The 27,369-nt window shown below is 48.4% G+C and overlaps 2 protein-coding genes across 2 annotated transcripts in view; both read right to left on the bottom strand.

Moving 5' to 3' along the window:
• LOC144119617 (uncharacterized) overlaps positions 1-16,045 on the bottom strand; it is a 42,427-nt gene extending 26,382 nt beyond the window's left edge. Inside the window, exons 1-7 of the mRNA XM_077652191.1 lie at positions 15,909-16,045; positions 11,948-12,040; positions 9,466-9,543; positions 6,981-7,905; positions 5,509-5,734; positions 4,109-4,515; positions 2,274-2,487 (exon numbers count right to left, since the gene is read on the bottom strand). Coding sequence (XP_077508317.1) covers positions 2,274-2,487; positions 4,109-4,515; positions 5,509-5,734; positions 6,981-7,905; positions 9,466-9,543; positions 11,948-12,040; positions 15,909-16,045 — 2,080 coding nt within the window. The remainder of the gene's footprint in view (positions 1-2,273; positions 2,488-4,108; positions 4,516-5,508; positions 5,735-6,980; positions 7,906-9,465; positions 9,544-11,947; positions 12,041-15,908) is intronic.
• Positions 16,046-20,864: 4,819 nt separating this feature from the next.
• LOC144118466 (uncharacterized) lies at positions 20,865-26,562 on the bottom strand. The gene is made up of 5 exons (XM_077651403.1): positions 26,375-26,562; positions 25,057-25,202; positions 23,087-23,236; positions 22,078-22,188; positions 20,865-21,033 (listed from the first exon to the last, which is right to left on the bottom strand). The coding sequence occupies exons 1-5, from the start codon at positions 26,484-26,486 to the stop codon at positions 20,866-20,868; spliced, it is 687 nt and encodes a 228-aa protein (XP_077507529.1). The 5' UTR covers positions 26,487-26,562; the 3' UTR covers position 20,865.
• Positions 26,563-27,369: the final 807 nt, after the last annotated feature.

The following is a 27,369-nucleotide window of genomic DNA, read 5'->3' as shown; positions in this document are numbered from 1 at the left end:
AACTCTTCGCACAATGACAGCAAATCTGACCTTAGCAACTTCATTAGGTCCATGTTTGCTGCTCTGAGCCTTGACTTTGCTGAACAACCGTTGACGTGAGCTACACGCACTCAGACTCACTGATCAACTTCCCTCGATTCCCAGCAGTTCAATGTATTAACCCAAACAATTGAAGCCTGGCGAATCTCAAGCAAAGTTCAAGCACTCACCCACGGAAGCAGCACCACGCCGCATGGTCGATCCCACCGCTGCCACCAGTTGTTAGGTGTGGGGCTTCTCTCCCGTAGCAGACCACCGGTGTTGGGGGATGCCGCTTCGATCCCACCGCTGCCACCAGTTGTTAGATGCGGGCCCCTGGTTCGCCTGTGCCGTCTCTCGCCAAGGTCGGTGTCCCCGGGTCCCTAGTTGGGGAATCTAGTTCATTAAAAATGCGTCGAATCACTGTGATGTAGATCACGTGTCCAGTCTTCCGGGTCCGCCCCCATCCACACACTCTTGCCACTTCTGGCAGATTAGTGTCCGCGCTGTCCAGGCTTCAGTGATGAATAGCCCGAAGGGGGTCCCATTGAGAGCGTCGAAGGTCAGTCACCTGCACTTCACAGCGGTAGCGTGGGGGCGAATGGATCCCACCGCAGTTCGCAGAAGCTGTCACGTAGAGCGTGGGAAAGCACAGTCCAAGTCGAAGTTGTTTTCGAAGCACGAAGATTCCAGAGACGTTGGCTTAGCCAAACCCGGCCGCATTTGTCACGGCTGATTTGCAGTTCCGCCGCTCGCCGGCTCCCCCGCCGTCCCCTCCGGGAGAAAAATGTCCCGGGTTGGTCCGGCGTTGAGAACAAAAGACAGGTTCACTAAAGCCTTTCTCAGACAGCGGGGAGCCGTTTCACCCCTTAAACAGCAGGGGGGGGGGGGGGGGGGGGGGGAATGACCCTTGTAGACGCCACCACCTGCACTCGTAGCGCTGCAACCACATCGACGGCCCTTTGAAGCCTCGGTAGATTGATGAGTCCCAGTGGCTTTAATATTCTTGGCATGTTGGCGTCTCCAAACGTAACAGTCTGCACCTGCAGGTGACTCCCAACGAAATTAAGAGATATGGGATGACCGCTATAGCCACAGCACGTAAGTCGTGGCACACAATTACGTAGTTGTCATACCGGAGACGTACTAGAGAAGTATACTACCGGTTCACCGGACTGCTCCGGCGCATGCGTGGTGACATGGGTGCGGTCAGGCTGGGACACTGCGCGTAAGCAGGAGGCTTCCAGTGCAGAGGTATAGGTGTCCGATAGCACGTCTAACAGAGGTCTTTGGAGGTTCTAATAGAGGTTTTTAGCATGCTGGATGCACATTAGCGTAGACGGACGCCGCATCCACGCCACTGCGCTTGCGCAGGAAGCGTCGGGTAAACCGGTATGCGTTTCCGTTAATACGTCTCCGGCATGCTAAAAGCCTCTAATGCGTTCCCGTCGTAGTGACGTCCAGCAGTTGGGGGTATACTGGGAATTTTTTAAACTTAGAATAAGTAAAACCTGTAGCCTCCAAATACGTTCATTGCAAGTCTGCCCACACGTGCTCTCGCTCCAGCTGTCCGATTTATATCCTGTTTCGATTGTTCGCCGCAGTGAATTTTGCGTCACAGCATAGCTCGAAGTGCACCCGCCACGGTGGCTCAGTGGTTAGGGCGCTCGGCTACTGATCCGGAGTTCCCGGGTTCGAACCCGACCGCGGCGGCTGCGTTTTTATGGAGGCAAAACGCTAAGGCGCCCGTGTGCTGTGCGATGTCAGTGCACGTTACAGATCCCCAGGTGGTCGAAATTATTCCGGAGCCCTCCACTACGGGACCTCATTCTTCCTTTCTTCTTTCACTCCCTCCTTTATCCCTTCCCTTACGGCGCGGTTCAGGTGTCCAACGATATATGAGACAGATACTGCGCCATTTTCTTTCCCCCAAACCAATTATTATTATTATTATTATTATTATTATTATTATTATTATTATTATTATTATTATTATTATTATTATTATTATTATTATTATTATTATTATTATTATAGCCCGAAGTGTGTGCGTTGACACGTGTGTTTATGCAGCCTGTCCCAGCTGGCGATACCTGAGCTTCAAGGAAATGCTAGTAAGGGTTGCAGGAGTAAAAGTGAAGTACAGGTGAATTGGAGGTAAAGTTTCATCACCCCCCCTCCCCCCCTTCAAGCTGTATACCTAAAAATTGGAGCCGCTTCTTCGACGGAGATCGTTAACAAGCCGAGTCTCTCACCCGAGCCTTGGGGTCCGGTGGCGGAGGTGCCGGACGAGGCATTGCTGTGCTTGAGAGACGCCGGGGACTGCTTGCGCATGGCGGAGGGCATCTGCGCCGACACTGCCGCCGCACCATCGGCCTGCAATATGGGCGTCAGCATTGCCGACGGCACCGTGCTGCCGCTGTGGCCGGAACTGGCGCTGCCGGGTGCTCCTCCACCGGACGACAACACCTGCAGGTACAGGGCGCATCAGTCAGGGGTGGCTGAATCGGAGCGGCAACTGCGGAACTAATCAAATCGAATCAAATCAAATTTATTCCGCAATAAAAAAAGGTTACGAGGAGGGCAGGTAAATGCTGTGAGAGACAGCTTGAGGAGCCCTGACCCCGTACCACAGGGGCAGCATAGAAGCGTGCGGCTAAGGAAGTACACCTGGACAAAACACATGCATGAGTTAAGCAACATCATACGAAGAGGAAAGAAAAAAAAAGGTCAGTGTATGGCATCATTATACAAACATTTCACGCAGTTCTTTTGGTGATATACAAGTTATGCCAATGTTAGTTTCTTTTAATACGTGATTTGGGAAGCAGAAATTTCAGCATTTGATGTCTATAATTGGTTCTGCATTTGGCGACGTAGCACACTTCGGGATGGCGAACATTATAACACTATGGCACTATACACTATGGCAAAATACCAACAGAAAAAAATATCATGGTCGATTTGCTTAGTTAGGTCAAATGCGAATTAGGTGCGCTGGCACTTCATTCAACTCCGGTGTTCCGGTGATCCAGTGTTCGGGTCTAGAGTTGACGGATGGATGTTGTTCGGATAACGATAATGGCTAATCCCCATAAACGCGGAATTTGCCCTTCTCTACTTCACATTCATGGATGGCTGGAAGATGGCGCAATGGTGCAGCGGTTAAGCGGTGCGCCATTGCCCTGCGATTGCAGCTGCTGCCATAGGTGAAGCTTGTGAGACCCAAAATGCTCTTCCCGGACAACCTCTCGTGGCCAATCATTAATTGAACTGCCACCTGCTACGGTGTACACTATATACGCATTTGGAAGCTCGTAGAGTTTCCTTTCCCGCGCAGCATATCTATAAAATGGCGTCTGTAGCATTTGTTATGCAGCAAATACTGACGCATTTTGTGCGTTAAATGGTGTAGAAAATGTTAAATTGATTTTGTGTATTTGATGATGTAGAAGATGTTAACTTGATTTCAGTGACGACACCACGTCGTTTTGTTGTCATTCGAAGTCTTGAAGAAAGCATTGCTGTAAACTGAAACTTCGTGTCAGCGATTCAATTGCAGTTTTTTTCGGGCCTCCAGTGACCTAAACACGTCGTCATCGTTCGGTTGGTGAAACCGGCACAGCATCTGAGTAGAAATTAAATTACAAATTATTTAGGAGTTACTCTCTAATATATCGTGATTCGTGTATTCTAATGCCTTATGTAGCATTACAGGCAAGAAAACATGCTACTGAAATTATGTGTTTGACAGGCACGTATCCAAGGGGGAGCCAATTCCCCCCCCCCCCCCCCCGTTCTCATCGCAGTGCTCAAGCATCTGCCAGCACACCCCCCCCCCCCCCCGGAGCTCGAAAATTACTTTGGGACCCCCTCGAAAAAAATTCCTGGCTGCGTGCCTGGTGTGTATAGCCCTTTAAAAGTATTTTGAAATAAAAAAATGCTGGAACGTCTCCAAATTATTCCGCTTCCAAACGAAATCCAATCCCTTCGATTTCATTCCACGTCGCTCATCCCACAATATAGCGCGAGAGTGCGCAGATGGCGGCGCAGCCCGAACACGTATTAAATAATGATCACGGCGGCGTGCCTCTGGCGAGATGGCGCCCATCAGCACGACGGGACTGAAGTCCACGGTCGAGCGCCTCCTCAGGATCCTGGGCCCACTGGGCTCAGGGCCACCACCAGCGCCGGCGCCTTTGTTCGGAATGGAGTCCCTGCGCGGCTGCTTCAGGATGGAGGGCCGTCGCCGGGTGGTGTCTGCATGGTCATCCTGCAGCACGCTCTCGGGCGATGGCGGTCGGGCGATCGCTACTGGCGCCGCTGCAGCTGCAGGTTCCATGGTTGCCGCTTTCGGCGCCACGGCGGGAGAACTGGCGCTATCCGGGCTGGTGGGGCTCAGCACACCGGAGGTGGAGCTCAGCACACCGGAGGTGGAGCTCAGCACAACGGAAGTGGAGCTCAGCACACCGGAAGTGGGACTCACCGCTGGGGCTCCTGCGCCGTACCGATAGAGAGATAGAATAAGTCTTATTGAGAAGAGGTGTGATCGCCTGCTGCCGAAGGATTAGGTCCTTAGTCAGGAGCTTCAATGACTTCGGCAACCTTCCTATCCGGATCCGGGAGCCAAAGCTAGTTTTCAGATGTGGAGTCGGGACGTAGACGTGAGAATAAGATGCATCATTAGAGGTTAGCTTCCTTGATTCGTTTATTCCAGCCAGACCTAGTACCACAATATCGGACAGACGAGTGAGAGTGCAATAAACCAGACCTTCCTGGACTTCTTGCCCTGTTCGGGGGCTAAGAAGGGACTGCAACTAGTGCTGTAAACTGTCTCAACCGCGCCGATCTCTGCCTACGCATTTCGCGAGGGCCCGCTCCCTTACTGCCTTTGGAGCCACCGATACTCCATCTTCAGCAACATACTTCCGTGGTCGCTCTTTCCGATTGCGGGGATTTTCCACCTCGGTAGACACACGCGGTGCTGATCCTGGCTCCATTCCAACCTGATACGCGAGGCTGTATAGACACGTCTGCGCATAACTAAGCGCAGCTGGCAACTGTCACCTAACCCACCATCGCTCTCGGCCATGTAATGTGAGCAGCGCACCTGCTAACTTCCAGCGTACCTGCAAAGTCGGCCATGTCACGTGGTCTCAAGATGTCACACAACCCTGCGAGCAATTAGCGGCGTCGCCTGCCGGCAGCTCCCACGGCCTGCCGGGCCGTGCAACTTGATCTCGGGACGTTACACACCTCTTCGACCATCAGCGCTCGGCCATGTCAAGTGACTATGTGACGTCGACACTTTCTCGACCAATCGTAAAATTTTATGGCTGACCACTTCTTGTTTCTTCTGTGATGATGCTTCTATTGCTGTCACATTAAAAGCTATCATTACGACGGAAGGCGATGACTGATTTAGCGTTCTCATACGCTTATCCCACTGAGTACAGTAGCTCTATGGCGCGTAGAAAAGGCAGTGCTCACCCTTTTCGGCGGCTGCGGTCCCAGTGGCTGCCTTCTGCGTGCGTTTCCGGCCTGCCCCGAGGCGAGTGCGCTTGCTCCTGCGTCTGGATGCGCGGCTGTGGTGGCTGTCGGTCGAGAAGTTCGCCTCGGCACTACTGGCCGGCTGCTGCTCCTTGCCAGCTGAATCCTTGGGCTTTTTGTGATGGTGGTGGTGCTGGTGGTGATGGTGGTGCCTGTGCTTTTTGCCCTGTCGAGTGAGGAGCAAAGCAGATGTGATGTTATGCTCGATCTTGAGGCCAGGCACTGCTGCTGCTGCTGGTGACGACAGGAAGAAGGGAAAAGAAAGAGCACGGGCCTGCCCACTGGCTCAAGCCGAGCCACTACCGCAGCCCCGTGCCGAAAGTAGGAGAGTTAAAAAGATTGGAGATTAAAGATAGAAAGATAGGACGCGCGCTAGTATGCTCCGGGCCGATCCCGGAGGCACTACAGTACCGGGCCGACCCGTGCCAGAGTGCTTCAAACACTCCGCCGTATTTCAAAAAATAAGTTTAGTATCTTAGTATAAGTTTAAAAAGTTTAATATTATTGGGTGCCAATGGGACCCGTATCAGATGTTAAACCAGACAATCAGACAATCACCCCTATGCCGTATGGAACCATGTATAACGCTTTATAATTCGCACAACGGGCGTGCGCATTGAAGCAAAAAAGTCATTAATGTTATGATAATGATGCTTTTAGTTTGTTAACTACAAATTAAATGATAGGTGACAGTCATCTGCACTAGGGCGCGAGCCTCGAAGCATCCCCGAGCTCCCACTCCCAATTTCGCCAACAGAGGACATAAGGGCAATAGAAATCCCTTGAGAAGTCCGTATGCGAAAACTGTGAGATCTTTGCTGAAAGCCGGTTGAACATCACCCTCACTGTACTTTAATCTGATGCTGGTGGATTTTTATGGCGCAAGGGCATCTGTGGCCAAAGAGCGCCATGGCACAAGGTATTTTTCTTCTACTCAAGATGGGGTCAAAGACCCATTTCCCAAACATTTCACCCTGAATAAGCCGAGCACCAGGCCAGGGGAAAGCTTTTACCCATTGAATCCCCGGCGGGTACCCGGCAGCACTGGGGATCGAACCCCACACCTCACGCATGCGAAGCGGATGCTCTGACCACTAGACCAAGCCTAGTGTCAGCGGCCGACTCCCCGCCCCCCGGTCTAGGTCTAGCAACATGACCTCAACTATTTCAGCTGAGCGTCTGCCACTCTCAGCTGTGTTTTCCTTTCCTTGTCATCCGCTGTTCTAGTCAAGAAAACACTAACCGTCCGACGCATAACTTGCCTTGGGAAGTCAGTTTCCTTCCTAATTTCAGCTAACATCGTTTGCCCTCCAGTATAGACCTGCTGTTTTCATTACCATATCACTCGTTGTGTTGTGCTGCACCGCCAATAAACGCTTCTTTTCGGACTAGGTCCGAGCTCAGGCCCTCACCGAACTCAGGGTGGAGCCGGAGTGGCTTTTTCCCGGCGACATTGCCTCCTTGGCGGCAGCTGGAGGAGCTCCTGCAGAAGAATCCTGAGGCTGCTTGGAGTCGACATTGCCCGCGCCTGGACCTTTAGCTTCGGGCGTGGCTTCGGCTGAGCTTGAGCTTAACATTGCGGCTGCGGTGGGGGACACTGGGATGGCTGGGTTCTCCCCTTTCGGTGCCGTCGCACTGACCCCGTCCGGCGCCGGAGCGGGTTGCTGCGTCGATGTGGTCGCCTTCCCTTCAGTTGGGGCCTCCGGTCCCCGTTTCAGCCTGGCCACTGCGCGCTGACCGGTCTCCGGCGATGGCTCGAGGATGGTTGTGGCCTTCTTCTGTTCCGGCGATGGCTTGCGGATGGTTGTGGCCTTCTTCTGTTCCGGCGATGGCTTGCGGATGGTTGTGGCCTTCTTCTGTTCCGGCGATGGCTCGCGGATGGTTGTGGCCTTCTTCTGTTCCGGCGATGGCTTGCGGATGGTTTTGGCCTTCTGTACCGGCGACATCGGTGTCTCCGGTCCCCGTTTCAGCCTGGATACTGCGCGCTGACCGGACTTCGGGGATGGCTCGCGAACTGTTGTGGTTTTCTTCTGTGTCGGCGACATCGGCGACATGGGCGACATCGGCGCGCTGAAGCACGATGGGCCGGCATTAGGGTCCCACTTCTTGCGCTGCCTGTCCTCCGCATCTTCGGCGACTGCCGGTGGTCCCGCAGGGGGCAGGCTAGTAGCGGCTGCTTCAACCTCCGCGCACGGCTTCGAGCTGGCGGTCTTCACCACCGGGGCAGCACTCGATCTGCGCCTCAGCTTGTCCATGAAGGAGGACAGCGCCTGCATCTTTTCGAGAAGTGAGCAGTGGCAGCCGCCGTGTTCGACATTCGACTGAAGCAGACAAGCGCTGGTGAAGTGAAGCAGGAGTGAGTTTAGCCGTTAGACTCGCAACAACGAAAAGCTGCATACTTTCAGTGCGGCTTGTCGTTAGCACCCAGCAAAAGGTGCTAACGGCTAGCTCACATCGATAGAAAGCAGCTTATCAGGCATATAAGCAAATAAGAATGTAAGAAGAGTACCTTTCGGCTCCCCATGAAGGAAGGGAGATTTTCCTCGACCCTGCGTGAGCAGAAGATGTAAGTGGACCAGAGTTCAGAGATAATCCATACATCGCACGGACGTGAATTTCAAGAGAGTAGAGAAGGAAGCTGTAGGAGAAACTGCAGCGCCATCACCACTTTCGGATTAAAGGTGGCGCCAGCGTCGTTTTCGTAACAACTTCTATGCATTGGACGCTATTTTTTTTTTGCTTTACTCGAATACAATTAGCCCCAAGTACTTTGAGTGGCGCCCTCTCACGGTAAGCCGAAGTGACGTCACGGCAAGGACTCCCGCGCTGAATGCTCCGACTCCATTCGTCTCCCCGAGTATAGTTTCGTATTTGTTTCCATGTTGTTCGTCACTGGTAACTTATGAATGCCGAAGACAGCAGAGGCAGAATCTCGGGTAAGCAACAGCGCATTGAATAATGATCGCTGTCACTTAATCCGAAGCATAAACAACGGAACACGTCGCGGCGAGTGTACGGGCGCTCGTATATACAACGTCCCGCACTGGCGTCGTGTTTCGGAAAATGTTGGCGTCTGCAAGTAGTTGTGCCAGTTTTCCCTCATGCCCCTCTCTTCGTTACCTTTTTTTTCCTTCCAGATGTTAGGCTCATGACGCAATACAGACTGCCCCGGATATATCGAATTGAAAGGGGATCGCGAAATAGTTCGATACACAGTCGAGCCCGGATATATCGAATTATTGTTTATATCGAACAGTCGAGACATCCCCTACAAAATTTGTGGAAAAGTATAGCACTACTGCTCGCGTTTATCGAACTCAGCTTCACTGAAACGTTTGATATATCGAACGGCGCGTCATGCCCCTGCAACATGCGCTTCTCCTAATGGCGCTCTTCGATCATTTTTAGCGCGCGGAGACGGGTCGGCTGCGCGGTCTTAGGCACCGTATGGCAGCGCTAGGATTTATTTGAGTTGGCTTCACTGCATGACAGTGCATGACCGTGGTAACAAACTAAACCACGCGAAATCGATTGAAAACAGCAGGCACGCCGGAAGCCACGTCGACGGAGTCATTGCCGTGACGTCACACTGCGGGGATCGCAGCGGTGCAAATGTTCGCTCGCCGGGCTAGTATTTAAATGCAGTTTATAGCTAAATAGTTAAATGTAGTTAAAAGTGAGATGAACGGAAGACAAAACAGCATCTCCTGATGCAAAATATATAATATCTTATAAGAATGAACATTCAAGTTCATAAAACGGTGTGAAATATTTCGCGGACGCTTTTCCGGCTCGAAAGACAAGTTCCACCATGACGCAAGATGCAGCGCTGCCCGATTATGTCAGCCGCGTAGGTGTGGGCAGGACGCTCGCATTTGAACAAAATCACACACTCACTTGTTTATAATCGAGGATGACCTTCTGGCCTTCCGCGCCATGGTGTCGCCTGACTTGGACCGGCGCTTGCGTGGTTTCCTGTGTTACGAATAGGCAGGCGTAACCACTGAGATGCATTGCCTCCGCAACATCTAATTATTGCAATTGTAGGGCCAACCCTCAGGACTTTTCCCAATGGGTGTCCGCAGTCTGGCGTAACCGCGATACACACACATTGGCAGCCGCACGAATTGTGTCCACATTTTCTGGCCTCGAGCTAAAACGACGTGTGCGCGCTGCTGCTTCGCAGTTGCTGATTTCAGGCCATGCTCTGTTGCTATGTGTGCGGTGGGAAGCAAAGTAGAGCAAGTGTTGAATACCTCGCTGGTATCCTATATTATTACCACAGTCCCAATCAGTCCAGAGGCGCCATACCGCGGCCGAACTGTTTTAGATGGGACTTGCCATGCCTTGCGCTCTCGAGGGGCTAGAGGTTTTCGTCTTCTTCCTCGCTCGAGCTCCCTGCTGTCTTGCTGAGCATCTAGGGCACTTTTTAGTGATAGCGAAGAGAAATCAGATATCCCTTAGCACTGTTGTCTTGCTTGCAGAAACTTTCGCAATTACTGATCTGGCCTCTTTAGCGACGCGTGGCCACTTCGCAGCCCTTCTTCGTCCATCAGTGGCAGGTTGCCCTGGATTCAAGACCTTTAGCAAAGCCCTCCCAACTCCCTTGGAATTTCACATGACCCTGCTATAGAAAGCGTGCTGAATTTTTCGAGAGCAGGTCGAAAATAAAAGAGTGAGGCGTGCTGTGGTCAGAGACGCGACCCTGTTGTTTTTTTTTCTCGACCACCTGATAAGCGCGACTTTGGTGCCGGCAGCTTAAGCAGGTACCATTAATTAGCTACGACGTCGTGATCAACGCACAAATCGCACTTGTCCCAGTTAAATGACTAGTCAACTGATTTATACAGAAGGCGATGCGGCCAAGCATTGCACGGGGGTGAACTAATTCCAACTACGTTTTTTTTTGCATTTATTTCAGTCATGTACAATGCCTGAGGAGAAAGGAAAAAAAGCCGCGCACGCGGCTTGACAAAGCTCCCATCTCCCGCAGCGGCTTGGCACGGCGATGACAGGCAGCAGTAAAACAATAACAAGAGAATGCATGAAATAACAAATGTGTACAATATCTTCATAACAGATCACCAGAATAGTCTCGGTACTGTTACACACACGCAAATGATAGTTTAATCACAGCACATGGATACTTAGTTTATTTTACAGTTGGATATGATTCATTGTTTTGTAAGAACATATTTCTGACAGCGTTATATGAAACGGAAAGAATGGATTGATTAGTGAAAGCATTTCTATTAAGGAAAGATGGCAACACATACCTGAGTGTTTGAAAACCGTAGTTTGTGCGTGGACAAGGTACATACCAATATTCGTAGTGTCTTGTGTTGTGAACAGCGGTATTTTCCCGTAGATTCGCAAGGTCAGAAAAAAATGTGGTGTCACTATGTACCTGAGATTTGTACTGCTGAATTACACGGTACTGATGAATAACCCTTGCATCCATAATGCGGTATTTTGCAAATAGAGCACTCGTATGTGCTAAGTATGTGGCACCCGCAATTGCTCTGACTGCATTTTTTTGTAATGTCAAAACCTTTTGAATATTAGTTTGCGTCGTTGTACCCCAAACCAAATGACAATATTTAACATGAGAGTCAAAGAGGGCATGGTAAATAACAAGTTTTGTCCTAGTAGGTATCATGCACTTTAACCTTCTGAGTATGCCGACAACGCGAGCTAGCTTACTCTCCATTTGCTTGATGTGGTAGTCCCATAACATAAATTCATTGAAGTGAACGCCAAGTGTTTTTACAACATTAGTTATTTCTATTATATTACCACCCAATACTAAATCTGTATGTACAGCCCATTTGACATTTTTAGCTCTAAAAAATATCGCCTTCGTTTTCCGTGTGTTTATTAGTAGGGAATTTTTTTCAGACCATGAGTTAAGTTTTCCCTTCTAGTGTGGTTTGACTCTGACTAACATGTCCTCACAGGCCGACAGAATTGGGCGCCAAGACGAGGCAGCATCCGAGTCCCGATTCAGTTTCATGGACATCCATTTGTTCGTTTTTACCGTTGGACGTTTACGGCGGAACCGGCGTACGAGCTTAGTCCGCTGCTCTCTAATGATGGCGATGTTCATTATCATCATAATCATGATCATCATCAACTGACTACGCCCACTGAATGACGTAGCCTCTCCCACTTACCCCTAGGGTACCATTGCTAATATTGTTTTATATTTTGCATGCCCACTCTAAGGAATGACCCCCAATAAAACTCGTCTAATACCTGATGATGACGATAGTGATGAACAATTTCTCTTTAGGCTCTATTCAGGACAGCAACCGCGAGTTTTTTTAAAGTCCAGAACCTGCAAAAAGAAGGCGGTCTGCGCAGTTGTAAGGTCGCTCACCAGAGCGGAGAAGGCTGTGCCCAGGGACTCACGGGGGTGGCCACCTCCCACTTTTCCTTTTTGGGCAGCACGGGTTCCGGTGCGGGGCGCGACCTGCGCATGCGTGAAAGGTGCGCCTCGTCGCGTGTCTCAGCGCGTCCGGGCCACCAGGGCAGAAATCGGTCATACGTGACGCACCATGCAGAGAGATTTCAGGGCGATTTCAGATAAGACATTGAAATAGGTGCCTAGGAGACATCTTCGATTCACCTAATAGTTTAAATGCAGTGCCTGATGATAATCGGTCATACGTGACGCACCATGTAGAGATATTTCAGGGCGATTTCAGATAAGAACTTGAAATAGGTGCCTAGGAGACATCTTCGATTCACCTAATAGTTTAAATGCAGTGCATGATGATAATCGGTCATATGTGACGCACCATGTAGAGATATTTCGGGGCGATTTCGGATAAGACCTTGAAATAGGTGCCTAGGAGACATCTTTGATTCACCTAATAGTTTAAATGCGGTGCCTGATGATAATCGGTCATACGCGACGCACCATGCAGAGAGATTTCAGGGCGATTTCAGATAAGACATTGAAATAGGTGCCTAGGAGACATCTTCGATTCACCTAATAGTTTAAATGCAGTGCCTGATGATAATCGGTCATACGTGACGCACCATGTAGAGAGATTTCAGGGCGATTTCGGATAAGACATTGAAATAGGTGCCTAGGAGACATCTTCGATTCACCTAATAGTTTAAATGCAGTGCATGATGATAATCGGTCATACGTGACGCACCATGTAGAGATATTTCAGGGCGATTTCGGATAAGACCTTGAAATAGGTGCCTAGGAGACGACATCGATTCACCTAATAGTTTAAATGCAGTGCCTGGTGATAATCGGTCATACGTGACGCACCATGTAGAGATATTTCAGGGCGATTTCGGATAAGACCTTGAAATAGGTGCCTAGGAGACATCTTTGATTCACCTAATAGTTTAAATGCGGTGCCTGATGATAATCGGTCATACGCGACGCACCATGCAGAGAGATTTCAGGGCGATTTCAGATAAGACATTGAAATAGGTGCCTAGGAGACATCTTCGATTCACCTAATAGTTTAAATGCAGTGCCTGATGATAATCGGTCATACGTGACGCACCATGTAGAGAGATTTCAGGGCGATTTCGGATAAGACATTGAAATAGGTGCCTAGGAGACATCTTCGATTCACCTAATAGTTTAAATGCAGTGCATGATGATAATCGGTCATACGTGACGCACCATGTAGAGATATTTCAGGGCGATTTCGGATAAGACCTTGAAATAGGTGCCTAGGAGACATCTTTGATTCACCTAATAGTTTAAATGCGGTGCCTGATGATAATCGGTCATACGCGACGCACCATGCAGAGAGATTTCAGGGCGATTTCAGATAAGACATTGAAATAGGTGCCTAGGAGACATCTTCGATTCACCTAATAGTTTAAATGCAGTGCCTGATGATAATCGGTCATACGTGACGCACCATGTAGAGAGATTTCAGGGCGATTTCGGATAAGACATTGAAATAGGTGCCTAGGAGACATCTTCGATTCACCTAATAGTTTAAATGCAGTGCATGATGATAATCGGTCATACGTGACGCACCATGTAGAGATATTTCAGGGCGATTTCGGATAAGACCTTGAAATAGGTGCCTAGGAGACATCTTTGATTCACCTAATAGTTTAAATGCGGTGCCTGATGATAATCGGTCATACGCGACGCACCATGCAGAGAGATTTCAGGGCGATTTCAGATAAGACATTGAAATAGGTGCCTAGGAGACATCTTCGATTCACCTAATAGTTTAAATGCAGTGCCTGATGATAATCGGTCATACGTGACGCACCATGTAGAGAGATTTCAGGGCGATTTCGGATAAGACATTGAAATAGGTGCCTAGGAGACATCTTCGATTCACCTAATAGTTTAAATGCAGTGCATGATGATAATCGGTCATACGTGACGCACCATGTAGAGATATTTCAGGGCGATTTCGGATAAGACCTTGAAATAGGTGCCTAGGAGACATCTTTGATTCACCTAATAGTTTAAATGCGGTGCCTGATGATAATCGGTCATACGCGACGCACCATGCAGAGAGATTTCAGGGCGATTTCAGATAAGACCTTGAAATAGGTGCCTAGGAGACATCTTTGATTCACCTAATAGTTTAAATGCAGTGCCTGATGATAATCGGTCATACGTGACGCACCATGTAGAGATATTTCAGGGCGATTTCAGATAAGAACTTGAAATAGGTGCCTAGGAGACATCTTCGATTCACCTAATAGTTTAAATGCAGTGCCTGATGATAATCGGTCATACGCGACGCACCATGTAGAGAGATTTCCGGGCGATTTCGGATAAGACCTTGAAATAGGTGCCTAGGAGACATCTTTGATTCACCTAATAGTTTAAATGCAGTGCCTGATGATAATCGGTCATACGTGACGCACCATGTAGAGATATTTCAGGGCGATTTCGGATAAGACCTTGAAATAGGTGCCTAGGAGACATCTTTGATTCACCTAATAGTTTAAATGCGGTGCCTGATGATAATCGGTCATACGCGACGCACCATGCAGAGAGATTTCAGGGCGATTTCAGATAAGACCTTGAAATAGGTGCCTAGGAGACATCTTTGATTCACCTAATAGTTTAAATGCAGTGCCTGATGATAATCGGTCATACGTGACGCACCATGTAGAGATATTTCAGGGCGATTTCAGATAAGAACTTGAAATAGGTGCCTAGGAGACATCTTCGATTCACCTAATAGTTTAAATGCAGTGCCTGATGATAATCGGTCATACGCGACGCACCATGTAGAGAGATTTCCGGGCGATTTCGGATAAGACCTTGAAATAGGTGCCTAGGAGACATCTTTGATTCACCTAATAGTTTAAATGCAGTGCCTGATGATAATCGGTCATACGTGACGCACCATGTAGAGAGGTTTCAGGGCGATTTCAGATAAGACCTTGAAATAGGTGCCTAGGAGACGACATCGATTCACCTAATAGTTTAAATGCAGTGCCTGGTGATAATCGGTCATACGTGACGCACCATGTAGAGAGATTTCAGGGCTATTTCAGATAAGACCATGAAATAGGTTCCTAGGAGACATCTTCGATTCACCTAATAGTTTAAATGCAGTGCCTGATGATAATCGGTCATACGTGACGCACCATGTAGAGAGATTTCAGGGCGATTTCAGATAAGACCTTGAAATAGGTGCCTAGGAGACATCTTCCATTCACCTAATAGTTTAAATGCAGTGCCTGATGATAATCGGTCATACGTGACGCACCATGCAGAGATATTTCAGGGCGATTTCAGATAAGACCCTGAAATAGGTGCCTAGGAGATCTTCGATTCACCTAATAGTTTAAATGCAGTGCCTGATGATAATACTACGCTGAAAAAGCCGTATTTTCACCTCAAAAAAACCTATTTATGATAAACGCTTGACGTCTTCCCTGAAACACCTGGTACAGTGGCTCATTTGCGAGTAGCTGCAGCTGACGGCTTTGGCTATAAGCAGAACAGTTTCGAGTTGCCGACGCCTTAGCGTTTTTCCTCCATAAAAACGCAGCCCGCGTGCTGTGCGATGTCAGTGCACGTTAAAGATCCCCAGGTGGTCGAAATTATTCCGGAGCCCTCCACTACGGCACCTCTCTTTTCCTTTCTTCTTTCACTCCCTCCTTTACCCTTCCCTTACGGCGCGGTTCAGGTGTCCGATACATGAGACATATACTGCGCCATTTCCTTTCCCCCAAAAAACCAATTATTATTATTATTATTATTATTATTATTATTATTATTATTATTATTATTATTATTATTATTATTATTATTATTATTATTATTATTATTATTATTATTATTGCCGACGCAAGGGAAACTATTTCTGTGCACGTACTTCTTGAGAATCGTCGCTTCGGCCGTCTCGTCGCTGAGAACACCGACGGCCTTCGCGAGGCTGGCGAATAGCTTGTCGGTGTCGGACAGGTTGGCTCTCGCAGCCAAGAGTCGCCGCCGGAGCCGCTGGGAGGACATCGGTTTATCCGCCAGGTCTCTGCGAAATGCGAGCTCTCATTTTACTCATGAAATGCTTTTAGCTCCCATTGCAGGCACAGTAATGCCGATGTCCTCTCCTAACTGCTACGATCGTGAGGCAAAACATGTCGCCGAACATGATGCAAAACACGAAGCGGAACATTATGAAATTTTCCGTCCGAAGTGTCATTCAGCTGGGCGTATACGCTAAAGAAACCGGAACGCGCGAACGAAAGCGTGCCGTGTGGGCCTTCAAAGGTTCTAGGAAATGGTGAACATTCCTCGGTTTACTTGGGGCTGTACGTAGCGTGTGATACGGTGAATCCCTCTTCAAATTGCTCGTAAGTCGCGGCGGCAGTCGGCATGGAAGTGACTCAAATGTCAAGGTTGTGTTTATGTGCGCCTCTGCTTGAGGCTAAACAGTGGAACGTACGCGGCGAATTTGTAAGAGAAGAGTGTTTAGCGCCGCTTAACATTAAATGCTACTAGACGCACTTACATGAATACGACAGTGGCGCATCATATTTTCTATGTTATCTCGTGAAGCCGACAAGCCACCGTTTACATGCTCCGCATCAAGTCAGGTATGACGGGGTCCCCTAACCCAGTGCACCAGCGCACGCGGCGGAGGTGGCCAGCCGCTCCTATCTTGAGCATGGTCCGCTTTGTCATCCCACTGAGGGGGTCGAAGAGAGGCGCCTCCAAACATGGTTCCATTCACTGGGGAAGTCGTCTTGCCCCTCTCGACCTACCCCTTCCTTGGGGATTTGCGCGATGCGCTCTTCTCTCGCATTTTCCCTGTTTACATGAGAGTGATACGCCAGAAAGCTGACACGATGCGTTCCAGTCGCATTCATGTAAACGCGGTCATAGATCCGTAACTGTGTGTGTTCGTATTATTCCCACAGCACGACTTCTTCCGCATCGACACCACAGCCACACACCGTGTCGAACCAACGGAGGAACAGACGCCACTCTGCATGGAAGCCAACGTCCTCGGGAGGCGGAAGTCATAAAGTGCGCTTCATTGCTGCAATGCATGTCATGTTTGCTCCTGCTAGCGACGACCAGACAGGCTAAAATTCCTATTATGGGAGCTAAACTAATTTCGTGCTTATGATAGCGGCGAAATACAAAATGCACTCGTCTGTTGTGGGATGTCAGTGCACGTTAAAAATCCATGTGACCAAAAAAGTAATCCGGAGCCCTCCACTACGGCATCCCTCACAGCCCATGTGTCACTCTGGAGGTCAAACCCCATACACCATACGAAACGCAAGAACAGCCGAACCAAGCGAAGCCACCCCAGAAAGGCTCCCTTATAAAAATGGTCTATAGACTATCTATAGACTATTGCCTTTTCATAGATATTTCGAGTTGTCTATCGTAGATTCATAGTCTATAGACTGTCTATTGAAAAAAAAAAGCCTAGAGAAAAAGTATGGCTATAGTCTATAGACTGTCTGTAGGATTTGTATTGCCTATAGACTCGCCTGTAAGATCTATATATTGACTCTAGACAAAGTCTATGGACTCACTATAGACTGCAGAATTTTTTGTAAGGGCTCATTGGCAATTCTATATGTGAACGTGTCTTCCAAGCCTGTTAATGTGGAATGCACGTTTCACAAGTTGTTTTTTCTTTTTACCATACAGGCAGAGCGTATCCAGCAAGTGAGATTGTTTTTACTATGTAATGTAAGGTGCAGTCTGTTAGGCCAATGTGTTTATGGGAATCCCCTAATGTGGACTTGATAACGTGGGCTTGATAAGAGCAATTACTCAATAGCATCCACACAACCGCCGCTAGAGTTTCGTTTCAGCTACAAAGTTTCCCTGAAAGCTCTCCAGCTTCCCTTTGTAGCCGCATGGCTGTTGTGGGTTGATGCTAGCCGCCAGTTATACTCCCTTATTTGATAACAACTTTGCGATTAGAGCATTGGTTCAGTTACCGAACCTCGAAGAGTGCTAAGTGTGCCTTACGACATTTGAATCATGTCTATGTGGCCAGCTAGACTGCACAGTGCAGCAGATGCTAATATATGAGGGTAAGTCAGAAATTATCTACACTTTTTGCTCTACAATTTATTTACATAAAAATAGGTGTACAACATGCACATGATTTTTCTACAAGGTATCCTTTCTTTTGAATGCACTTAGTACAAAACACTACAATCTTGCGCATTCCTCCCAAGAAGGCTTTCAGTTGGTCATGAAGCCACTTTTGAACCGCTTCCTGGCAATCGTCTCTGTAATGCAGAACACAAGCGAAAACCTATTGACATCAGTCAGCATCTGCACTTCAATGGGGAAAGGGGCACATTTTTGAGCAAAATAGGCACCGGTGGTGGAACGTGGGTTCATTGTTTTGAGCCAGAATCAGAGTGGAAACACCCGGGATCCTCGAAGCAATCGGCGGTCAAGGTTATGCTAACTGTTATCTGCGACATAAAGGTCTTTACTGGACAACAACACAAAAAGGGGGACGATAATGAACAGTGAATAGTTTGTCAACAAGCTGAAGCCAGCAATTGGCATCAAACGCCGAGATCTATTTTCGAAGGAAGTGTTCCTTAACCACGCACGCCCACATATTGCTCGCCACACGGTTCCAACTATCAAAAAGTTGGGCTTTGAGGGACTGGAACACCCTGACTACAGTTCAGATCTCGCTCCCTCCGACCTCCACCTGTTTAAGCTGCTCAAGGATCATTTGCGAGGTCGTGGATTTTTGTTCACCTGTAGACGTGCGGGGTCTGGTGAAAAGGTGGCTTTACGACCAACGGGAGACCACCTTCTTGGAACGAATACGCAAACTTGTGGCCCGATGTACCAGGTGCATTAAAAAGGAAGGAAACTATGCCGAAATTTGATGCTCATGTTGCACGTCTACACTTGCGTAAATAAACTGCAGAACCAAAAGTGTAGATAATTTTTTACTCTCTTCGTATTGTGAAAAGCACAGCCGGTGTAACTAGAACATTAGGCTCAAATTTCGCTTTATTGCTGTGTCTTTCTCCGATAAGAATAAACATGTAAGCATCCGTCACCCTTAAGACAGTCGCTCAGTTTTGCGGACTTAGGAATACAGGGACCGCATTCATTGAGATTCTTCTTCAGTATTTATTTTCGCGACTGTCTGGTACATTCACTTTGTCAACCATGAATGCAGATTGCATGCACAAATGTTTTAATGCATCTGGCCTTATGCTAGCAAAGCATAAGGTATACTCAAAGCAACACTGCATGAAAGGAAGGGAAAGATTTCAGCGATAAAATTGCTCAAAATCGTTACTGGACCAAAACTTCAGTCAGAAAAATCATGGGTTCATCAAGGGCAGTGAGGATCGATCAAAAACTTAAAGGGAACAACGAGAACAAATACACTCTAAACAGAAAGGAGGAGGGGTAAACTGTCCTCTAGTGGCACTTCCTTTTGTAAAAGGGAGTGCGCTGGAGGAAAGCTTAATTACTCCTTTTTTAATTCCAAATAGGTGTATTCGTGTCGAGTGCAGAAGTTGGCCCGTATCGGTAGTGTACCGCGTTCTAATCACTAAGAGACCACTGTCACCAAAAACGGAGCTTTTATACGATATAAAAGTCGAAATTTAAGTTCATATGTCGCCGCCCAGTCGAGAAATACAACAGGAAAGTTTCTGTCGTCACAACAGATTTCCTGTAACGTTTTTGACCAACTTGTAGTAACAACTGAAATTTTTGCAATAGCAACAGAAGCAACAGACTACAGATAAGTACAATAGAATTATCTTCAGTACTACAGAAAATTACTACAAACAGCAGAATAACCTGTCGTTGCGAAAAAACTAAAAAAACATTTTGGCGTTATTTTTGACATGACTCTGTCGTTTGTTTTTTAGACTGGGTGTCGCCGGCTGTTTTAATAGGTAAACTGTTTGCGTCGCCATCGATTTTTGGGCGCGGATACCAGAAGCTACACTATCATTCACTTCAAAAGCTGTCTGTGGCAACGATTTCTTTTCGGTGTAGACATTATACTCTAAAAACGAATGCGCATATATATATATATATATATATATATATATATATATATATATATATATATATATATATATATATATATATATATATATATATATATATATATATATATATATATATATATATATATATATATATATATGGAAGCAAGAATGGAGTGCGCTAGAGGACAGCTTAACCCCTTTTTAATCCTTTCAGTGCAGAGTGTACGAGTTTGAATAAAGTGGGAAGAACATTTTAATGCAATTTTCTCCCCCATAAATGCGTCTCTGGCTGCCGGACAAACGTAAACACAACAAGAATGAATTTTTTACTGACAACAATAAATGCATGGTGTTCTCCGCACTTATACCTTATTCTAACTTCTACCTTAAGCAGTCACTTATAGAGGTAGAACTTCATTGTACGAGGCTGGTAAGGCGGCAGCGCTACAGCGGACCAAATCACAAGAGAATAAACGCGCCAAAAGACAAACTTGCACTGAGTTGCAGAATGCGAGAAGCAAAATAGCTGATAAAGAGGGCGAAATTTTCCACGCGCCATTATTTCCCTCCCACAGTGCGCTGCGGCCCGATTCGTTGTTTCAGCCTTGCGTACACAAATACGCTTAAATATGCTTAGCGTAGTATACGCTGATATAGATTTTAAAACAGAGAGAGAGAGAGAGATGATTCATCAAGTTTATCTCAAGCAAGCAAGTCCGGCCAACCAGCGGGTTCCTTGCAGTGGTCAAAGCAACCAGCAAGCCGAGGCGCCGTCCATTTCGCGTCGCTCGATACCGCGTGCGTGGCAAAGGGCCCTCACTGGTCGCTGCGTTCGCCGATGAGCGACTTGTCCAGCTCGCACTCGTGGACGAATCCCAGCAGCTTGTCCACGGTCAGGACGAACAGCACGGCCACCAGGCTCTTGTGCACGAACACGGCCAGCACGTAGGCCAGGCACGCCAGGTAGAAGTAGAGCGCGTGAATCTGCACAGGTCGACATCGACACACGCCGGTGTGTACCTTTCCGTAGGCACTGCTGTCCCTTGCTCGCGCCGCACAGGCATTGTTAAAGGCTGCGTATACAGCACTCCCGAATAAACTGACAGCTGAGCAGTTAGTCTTATTAGAGGTGTTACGAAGTGCTGTTATTATTAGGTAATCAACTTAACTTGACCAAATAAGAGGATGAGAACTAGGATTCGCGAAACTAGGATCAGGGAGGCGCAGAGATTCCGTTTTTTTTTTTTTAGTGCGAAAGCACTACATCACTATAGCAAAGCTGAAAAATCCGGGGTATGTGTGAAGCCTCAACCTATAACCTTGGCCTTGAACTTTGACCTTGAACTCTGACATTGATCTTGCATGCGCTTGCCTTTGAGCAGGTGTCGCCTCAAACGCTTTCGCACGTCCTACTCCATTTAACTATAAGTTAAAACCCTACATTTTTTTAATTTTATGGCGCACTTACATACATACATACATACATACATACATACATACATACATACATACATACATACATACATACATACATACATACATACATACATACATACATACATACATACATACATACATACATACATACACACATACGTACGTACATACATACATACATACATACATACACACACGCGCACACACACACACACACACACACATATACATACATACATACATACATACATACATACATACATACATACATACATACATACATACATACATACATACATACATACATACATACATACATACATACATACATACATACATACATACATACATACATACATACATACATACATACATACATACATACATACATACATACATACATACATACATACATACATACAAGTATCCGGAGCAGGGCCCTGAACCTTCGAAGAAGCACAGAACCCGTCTGGTTGTTAGGTTCGCGAAGTGCGAAAACGCGCTCCGGATCGCCCATTGTAATGCTTCGTTAGTCGCACACGGTTGCATCCACCTGTGCACGTGCGCCGAGCGGGGGCGCGCACGACTCACCTCTAGGCCGTGCTTGCTGCAGAACCTGAAAATGGACCTGCGCAGGAGGCTTCCGCTTGTGTGGCTCGCGGTCACCAAGGCCAGGAAGGCGGTCACCTCGAGCGACTCCCACTGCGCCAGAGTCGCGGCATTCAGAGACTGACCGCGGAGAAACGGTACATCTCGGCACAGTTCGGTTCGGCTTAAAATGAAACACATCACATGCATTGCACCCGACGACTGCTGGTTATAGTGTGGCTAAATGTTAGATTGTTATAATATGCGGACTATGTGCATCGGCTGACGATGACTGTCACGTTTAGATACTCCTCTACGTGACGGTACTCTCATCGCCGCTAAGAGTTCAGTCACGTCACAAGTGGCTGCAGCGCACTAACGAGATAGCGCAGAAAATATGACGTCGTCGTCACCATCCGCATTGTGCACGGGCGAAAGATCTCCAGAGAAGCAACCTGTAGATGGGCCACCTAGGTCACGTGACCTTGTGGCGTCGTCACAACCTGGATGGTGAGCAAACTGACCACTGTGGCAGATGGCAGATATGTTAATGATTGGTCGCGAGAGGTTGCTCGGGGAGAGCAACCTGGGTGTCACAAGCCCCACCGGTGGCAGCACCTGCCATCGCAGGGTAGTGGCCTGCACCGCTACGCCAGGAGTTGTACGAAGACTCCCAGGTATCTATGTATGTAAAGTTGAGAATGACCAATTCCGCATATACGGGCAATAACCCATTAACGATATGGCCTCATACCCTTAGGGCGGAGCTTAAGAGTTCCCTTTCAAGTTTTCAAGAGGTGGTCGAAATTATTCCGTAGCCCACCACTACGGCACCTCTCTCTTCCTTTCTTCTTTCACTCCCTCCTTTATCCCTTCCTTTACGGCGCGGTTCAGGTGTCCAACGATATATGAGACAGATACTGCGCCATTTCCTTTCCCCCAAAACCAATTATTATTATTCAAGTTTTCAACGCGTGGTTAACAGTCTCGCGCACAGGTGGCGCACGGATACCTCGAAGAAGTAGGCGGCCGTCTCGTCGGGGCTCATGATCTGCAGCACCGGTAGCGTGAACACAGGCGCGAACGCGGCGACGCAGCGGGGAACCGATGACGTCATCCACCAGCACAGTGGCAGCAGCACCGAGTACAGGCACAGGCTCTCCTGGAATCGCCAAGAGTAGAAATGCGTTGAATGAAAATATTTTTTGAACTATGATTTACGAAGGTCACACCTAAGACGATGTTACAGTGGTAAAATATGCGGCACAAGAGCAAAGCCGTCGCCGTTGTGGTGGATGTCGAGAAACTCAGGATTGGTCGAAAGGGCCATGACGTCACCACCGCATGACCACGTGCGGGTAATTCAAACACCCCACAACGATCACGCAGCACAGCAGTGATGACGTCGTAACACAATTCCTCATTGATCTACAGGGTCGTGACGTCATTCCCCATCCAGTACTTATATAGGGCTTCTGAATAAAAAAAAAAATTAACTGCGCTGTAAAGAAAAATGGTCGAGCCGGGACTCAAACTGCTGCCCCTTGGGTGTCCAATTAACCCTCCTTGCTGCGTGTGGGTCGATGATAGCGCGCTGTGCCTGTTCAGCGACGTGAGCAGCTTAGTTTGTTTTCGCTGCGTGGCACTATGGTTGACAGTTTGACAGTTTGACAGTTTGTTGGTCGTGCTTGACGATTTAGAAGTGCCGCTTGTTTCACATGGTCGAGTGTGGTGAAAGTGGTGGAAAACGAAAGTGCGAAACAATGTGCGCCAGCAAGAACGCTGCCATGATCAGAGCGGTTGCATTGGGTACGAATAAGTACCAGGTAGCGAAGGACTTTGTCGTAACACCGAGCACACTGTCCAAATTTTTCTGCAAAAGTGAAGCGGTCATTAGCACCGTCACCCGCAGTGTGAAACAAAAAGGGAAGAGGGCTGAGATCGTTTGCTTTCGAAGCAGTTGAGGGTGCCTTTATCAGATTCGCAAATACTCCTTCATTACCCTGCGGGCCGGCTTACTCATTCTCCACTAGACATTTCTGTAATGCGGTGAAGTGCTACAGCCAGTGAGCTCAATAGCCTTGCGGGGAAGCAAACAAAAACCGGCACTCGCGATCGGATCGCCGCGGAGCGCACTCTTTCACCGCGACTCGTATCGGCTTCAGCGCCTAGAAAAAAAAAGAGCTAAATATTATGAATAGGCCACGCCCTCTATTCTGCGCGGTTATTCCTCCAAGAACTCTTTTCTAGGCGCTACGGAAAATAAAATAATCTTGCGCGCGTTGTCGAGGCTGACTTGTCCGGTTGGTGTGCCTTATTCGACGCGTCAGGGGCGCTCGTTGTGCTGGTTGAAGGCTTCTTAAACACACAAGTCGGTGAGAGACTGTACAACGACTATGTTGTCGTCAATCTTCTACAGTGTGACCAGAAGCCTACTTAAATGCGACAGGCGCCGTAAAAGTCGCCTACGGCTGTAACGAAGCAACGACTACTATAACGAAGAAATAGAGGGGCCCCTTCGTTCGAAAAGGTCCAACTATTTGCGAATTGTTCAGGCGAGAGGGTCTATAGTCGGATTTAAGTCTGCAGTGAAGCTCCGCCCACATTCAGGACCAGCGAACAGAATTCCTCCACGACAAAAAAGTAGTCTGTTGTTAAAACTTCTTTTGTCGCCTAAACGAGAAGATAATCCCGTGAAAAAAAAAGTTATAAGCTCTTGAATATCAATACCTGCCTTGTTTAATGAAGTCAAACATTTTGCTTTTGTGACTGAGTGGCGGAGTAACACAACACGCCGCGGACCGTGGCCCAGTGTTAACAACTGCTGTTTTTTTTTTTAAGTTTTATCCTACTAGAGTGAACTCTAATCCTACTATAGGCTGCCGTCGCGGTGAGAAGCAGCGTAACGCCGAAAGCGCACATTGCACGATGCAGTGGTCCTCCTGCCTGCGCCACTGCAGTGCAGTGCTGCTGCTCCCTCACCCGGGTGCCGTAGTAGATCAAGGGAGCCAGGTAGACGGGCATCATCAGGCCGATGCAGTGGTACGACGCGGTGCCCCCTTGGTCGCCGCGCTGACGCGTCGGAAGGGACCGGTCCCCGTGCAGCTGGAACGAAGGCCGCACCAAGTCTGCGAGAGGAGGCATTTCGTCGAGGCTTGCCCTGCGCGCCGCCATGTCGCAATGCCCTCCGAAAGCACTTCCTGGGCGTCGCATTATTGGTCGCTGTTCTGGTGCGTGCAGCTGGCTCAAGCAACGGTGGAAGAGCCAGCGTCAAGTGCATACATAAGTCCAGCCAGCAATATGACGGCGTGTATACGATTGAAAGGTTACAGGCGAGGCTCACGAGCATTGATTTAGCCGGTCCTCCACCCCCCCCCCCCCCCCTCCCCTCCCCGAGGGAAAAAAAAATGTTTATTGCACTCGGCCGCTAGAACACCCTCAACAAAAAGAATTCACGATAAAGCTCACGTGTGACACTAACTCGAATCTATCGTGTAATTACCGCAAAATGCATCCCATACCTATAGTTAACTGAGAAATCATACTGGCATCAGAACTATCCCTGCTTTCGCTGCAGTTCGCATCACAATTAACGGCCCTAAACACCCCGTGAATTGCTTTCCTCAATGTACGGAATACCTTGGAGTGAAAGACTAGCTTAAAATACGCCAACAACTTGATCGCCGTTGAAATCGGTATAAAGCAAAATAAATACTCTAGAGAACAACGAACATGGTGGACAGAGAGTGTACGGCATAGGCGCATGCAGAGGACGGAAAAGGGCATGGGTATGTCACCGCCGCAGTCAATTATTGACAAGGGGAACACAATATACCAAAGAAGACAAAAGATGGGTTCGGCGCATGAAAAGCAAACGAGGTGAGGAGGGGGGAAACTCGACTCCGACACTGCTTACTACGATCACAAAGATGACAGCACCAAGTAGCGCTTATGAATGAACGTCGCGAAAAAAGGCGTACAAGGTGTTTGGTAAGTGCATTCAGCGCGCAGAAAGAGCTCTGTCTCCTTGCAAACACACGCAAACCTTTGGGCCTAAAACTACCTTCGGCAAACAAAGCGAATGTGGAAGCCAGTCGCTCGGCGGTGTCCTATAATCGTTAGGCCTAACAGGTTCAGGTGCGTAGCCATTGATTTAATCAGTGGCCCATTACAGAAATTATCATTTATGCTTGCTTGTCTGCAACCGCCTCCCCCCTGCCGCGAACTAGATCAATGATACATAGCGAGCGTTCCATACGACACCACGCAATGGCAGCGTCGTAGTCTGGGGGCCACTCACTCTGGAGGCTGTAGGACCGAGACAACTTCCGACCGTCTTCCAGCCCCTGGGTCGACGAAGACTTTATCTCGGACAAGTGCCGGCGTTGAGCGCGACCGGTGTGGACAGCCATGCAGGCGGGTCGCTTTGGCACAGGTGCGCAGAGGATCCCGATGGCTTGCAGCGTACCGCTCGACCCGGAGATCTCGTTCTTCGCCAAAAAATGCCGGCGCGTGTACGCGTGAGCACGAGCCTGGCTTTGGCTTCTTTGCCTTCTTCCTCCTTGGAACCACGCCTCCCGTATTAAAAAAAAAACTCCAGGCGGAAATTGATCCCGAGCACTCCATTACGGTGCCTCTTTCTGTATTCCTTTTTTCACACCCGTCTTCATTCGTCAAGGTGTCCACCGAGAGTGAGACAGTTACTGGGCCTTTCATGTCCTCGCAAGCTGAATTTGGTTTTTTGAGGAAAGAAAATGGCGCAGTATCCGTCTCACATATTTCCGTGGACACCTGAACCGCGCCGTGAGGAAAGGGATAAAGGAGGAAGTGAAAGAAGATAAGAAGAAAGTGGTGCCGCAGTAAAGGGCTCCGCATTAATTTCGACCACCTGGGAATCATCATCAACATCAGCATCATTTATTTACCGTTAAAGGCCCTTGGCTTAGGGCATTACGAGTTCGAGAGCGCTCTCGAACTGATCGGACGTGTGCCACCGAGCTCCTGCCCATCTGCCTGGCTCCGCCCTTGGGCTCGTGCTTTCCCCGCCCGGGCTTTCACTGCTGCTGATGTCCCGGGGCTGAGGGCCTTGGTTCCTGAGGTCCTCCAGCCCCCCTGCCACTGGATTTTCCCCGGATATTCATCTCCGCAAGCGGTTTTTAACCGCTTTTTTGCGTTTTTCCGCTTTTTGCGGCGGCGGGCCCAAATTGGCTCACGGTCGGTGAGGAGGAGGACGAAGTTTCTCCTCCTGCCCCGCCCGTCCCTGCTGCGGCCCCGGGCTCCTTTTGGGGGCTTTCG

This window comes from Amblyomma americanum, chromosome 2, assembly GCF_052857255.1.
Source record: "Amblyomma americanum isolate KBUSLIRL-KWMA chromosome 2, ASM5285725v1, whole genome shotgun sequence".
Taxonomy (NCBI): Eukaryota; Metazoa; Arthropoda; class Arachnida; order Ixodida; family Ixodidae; genus Amblyomma; species Amblyomma americanum.
This window is presented reverse-complemented; position numbering and strand designations above follow the sequence as displayed.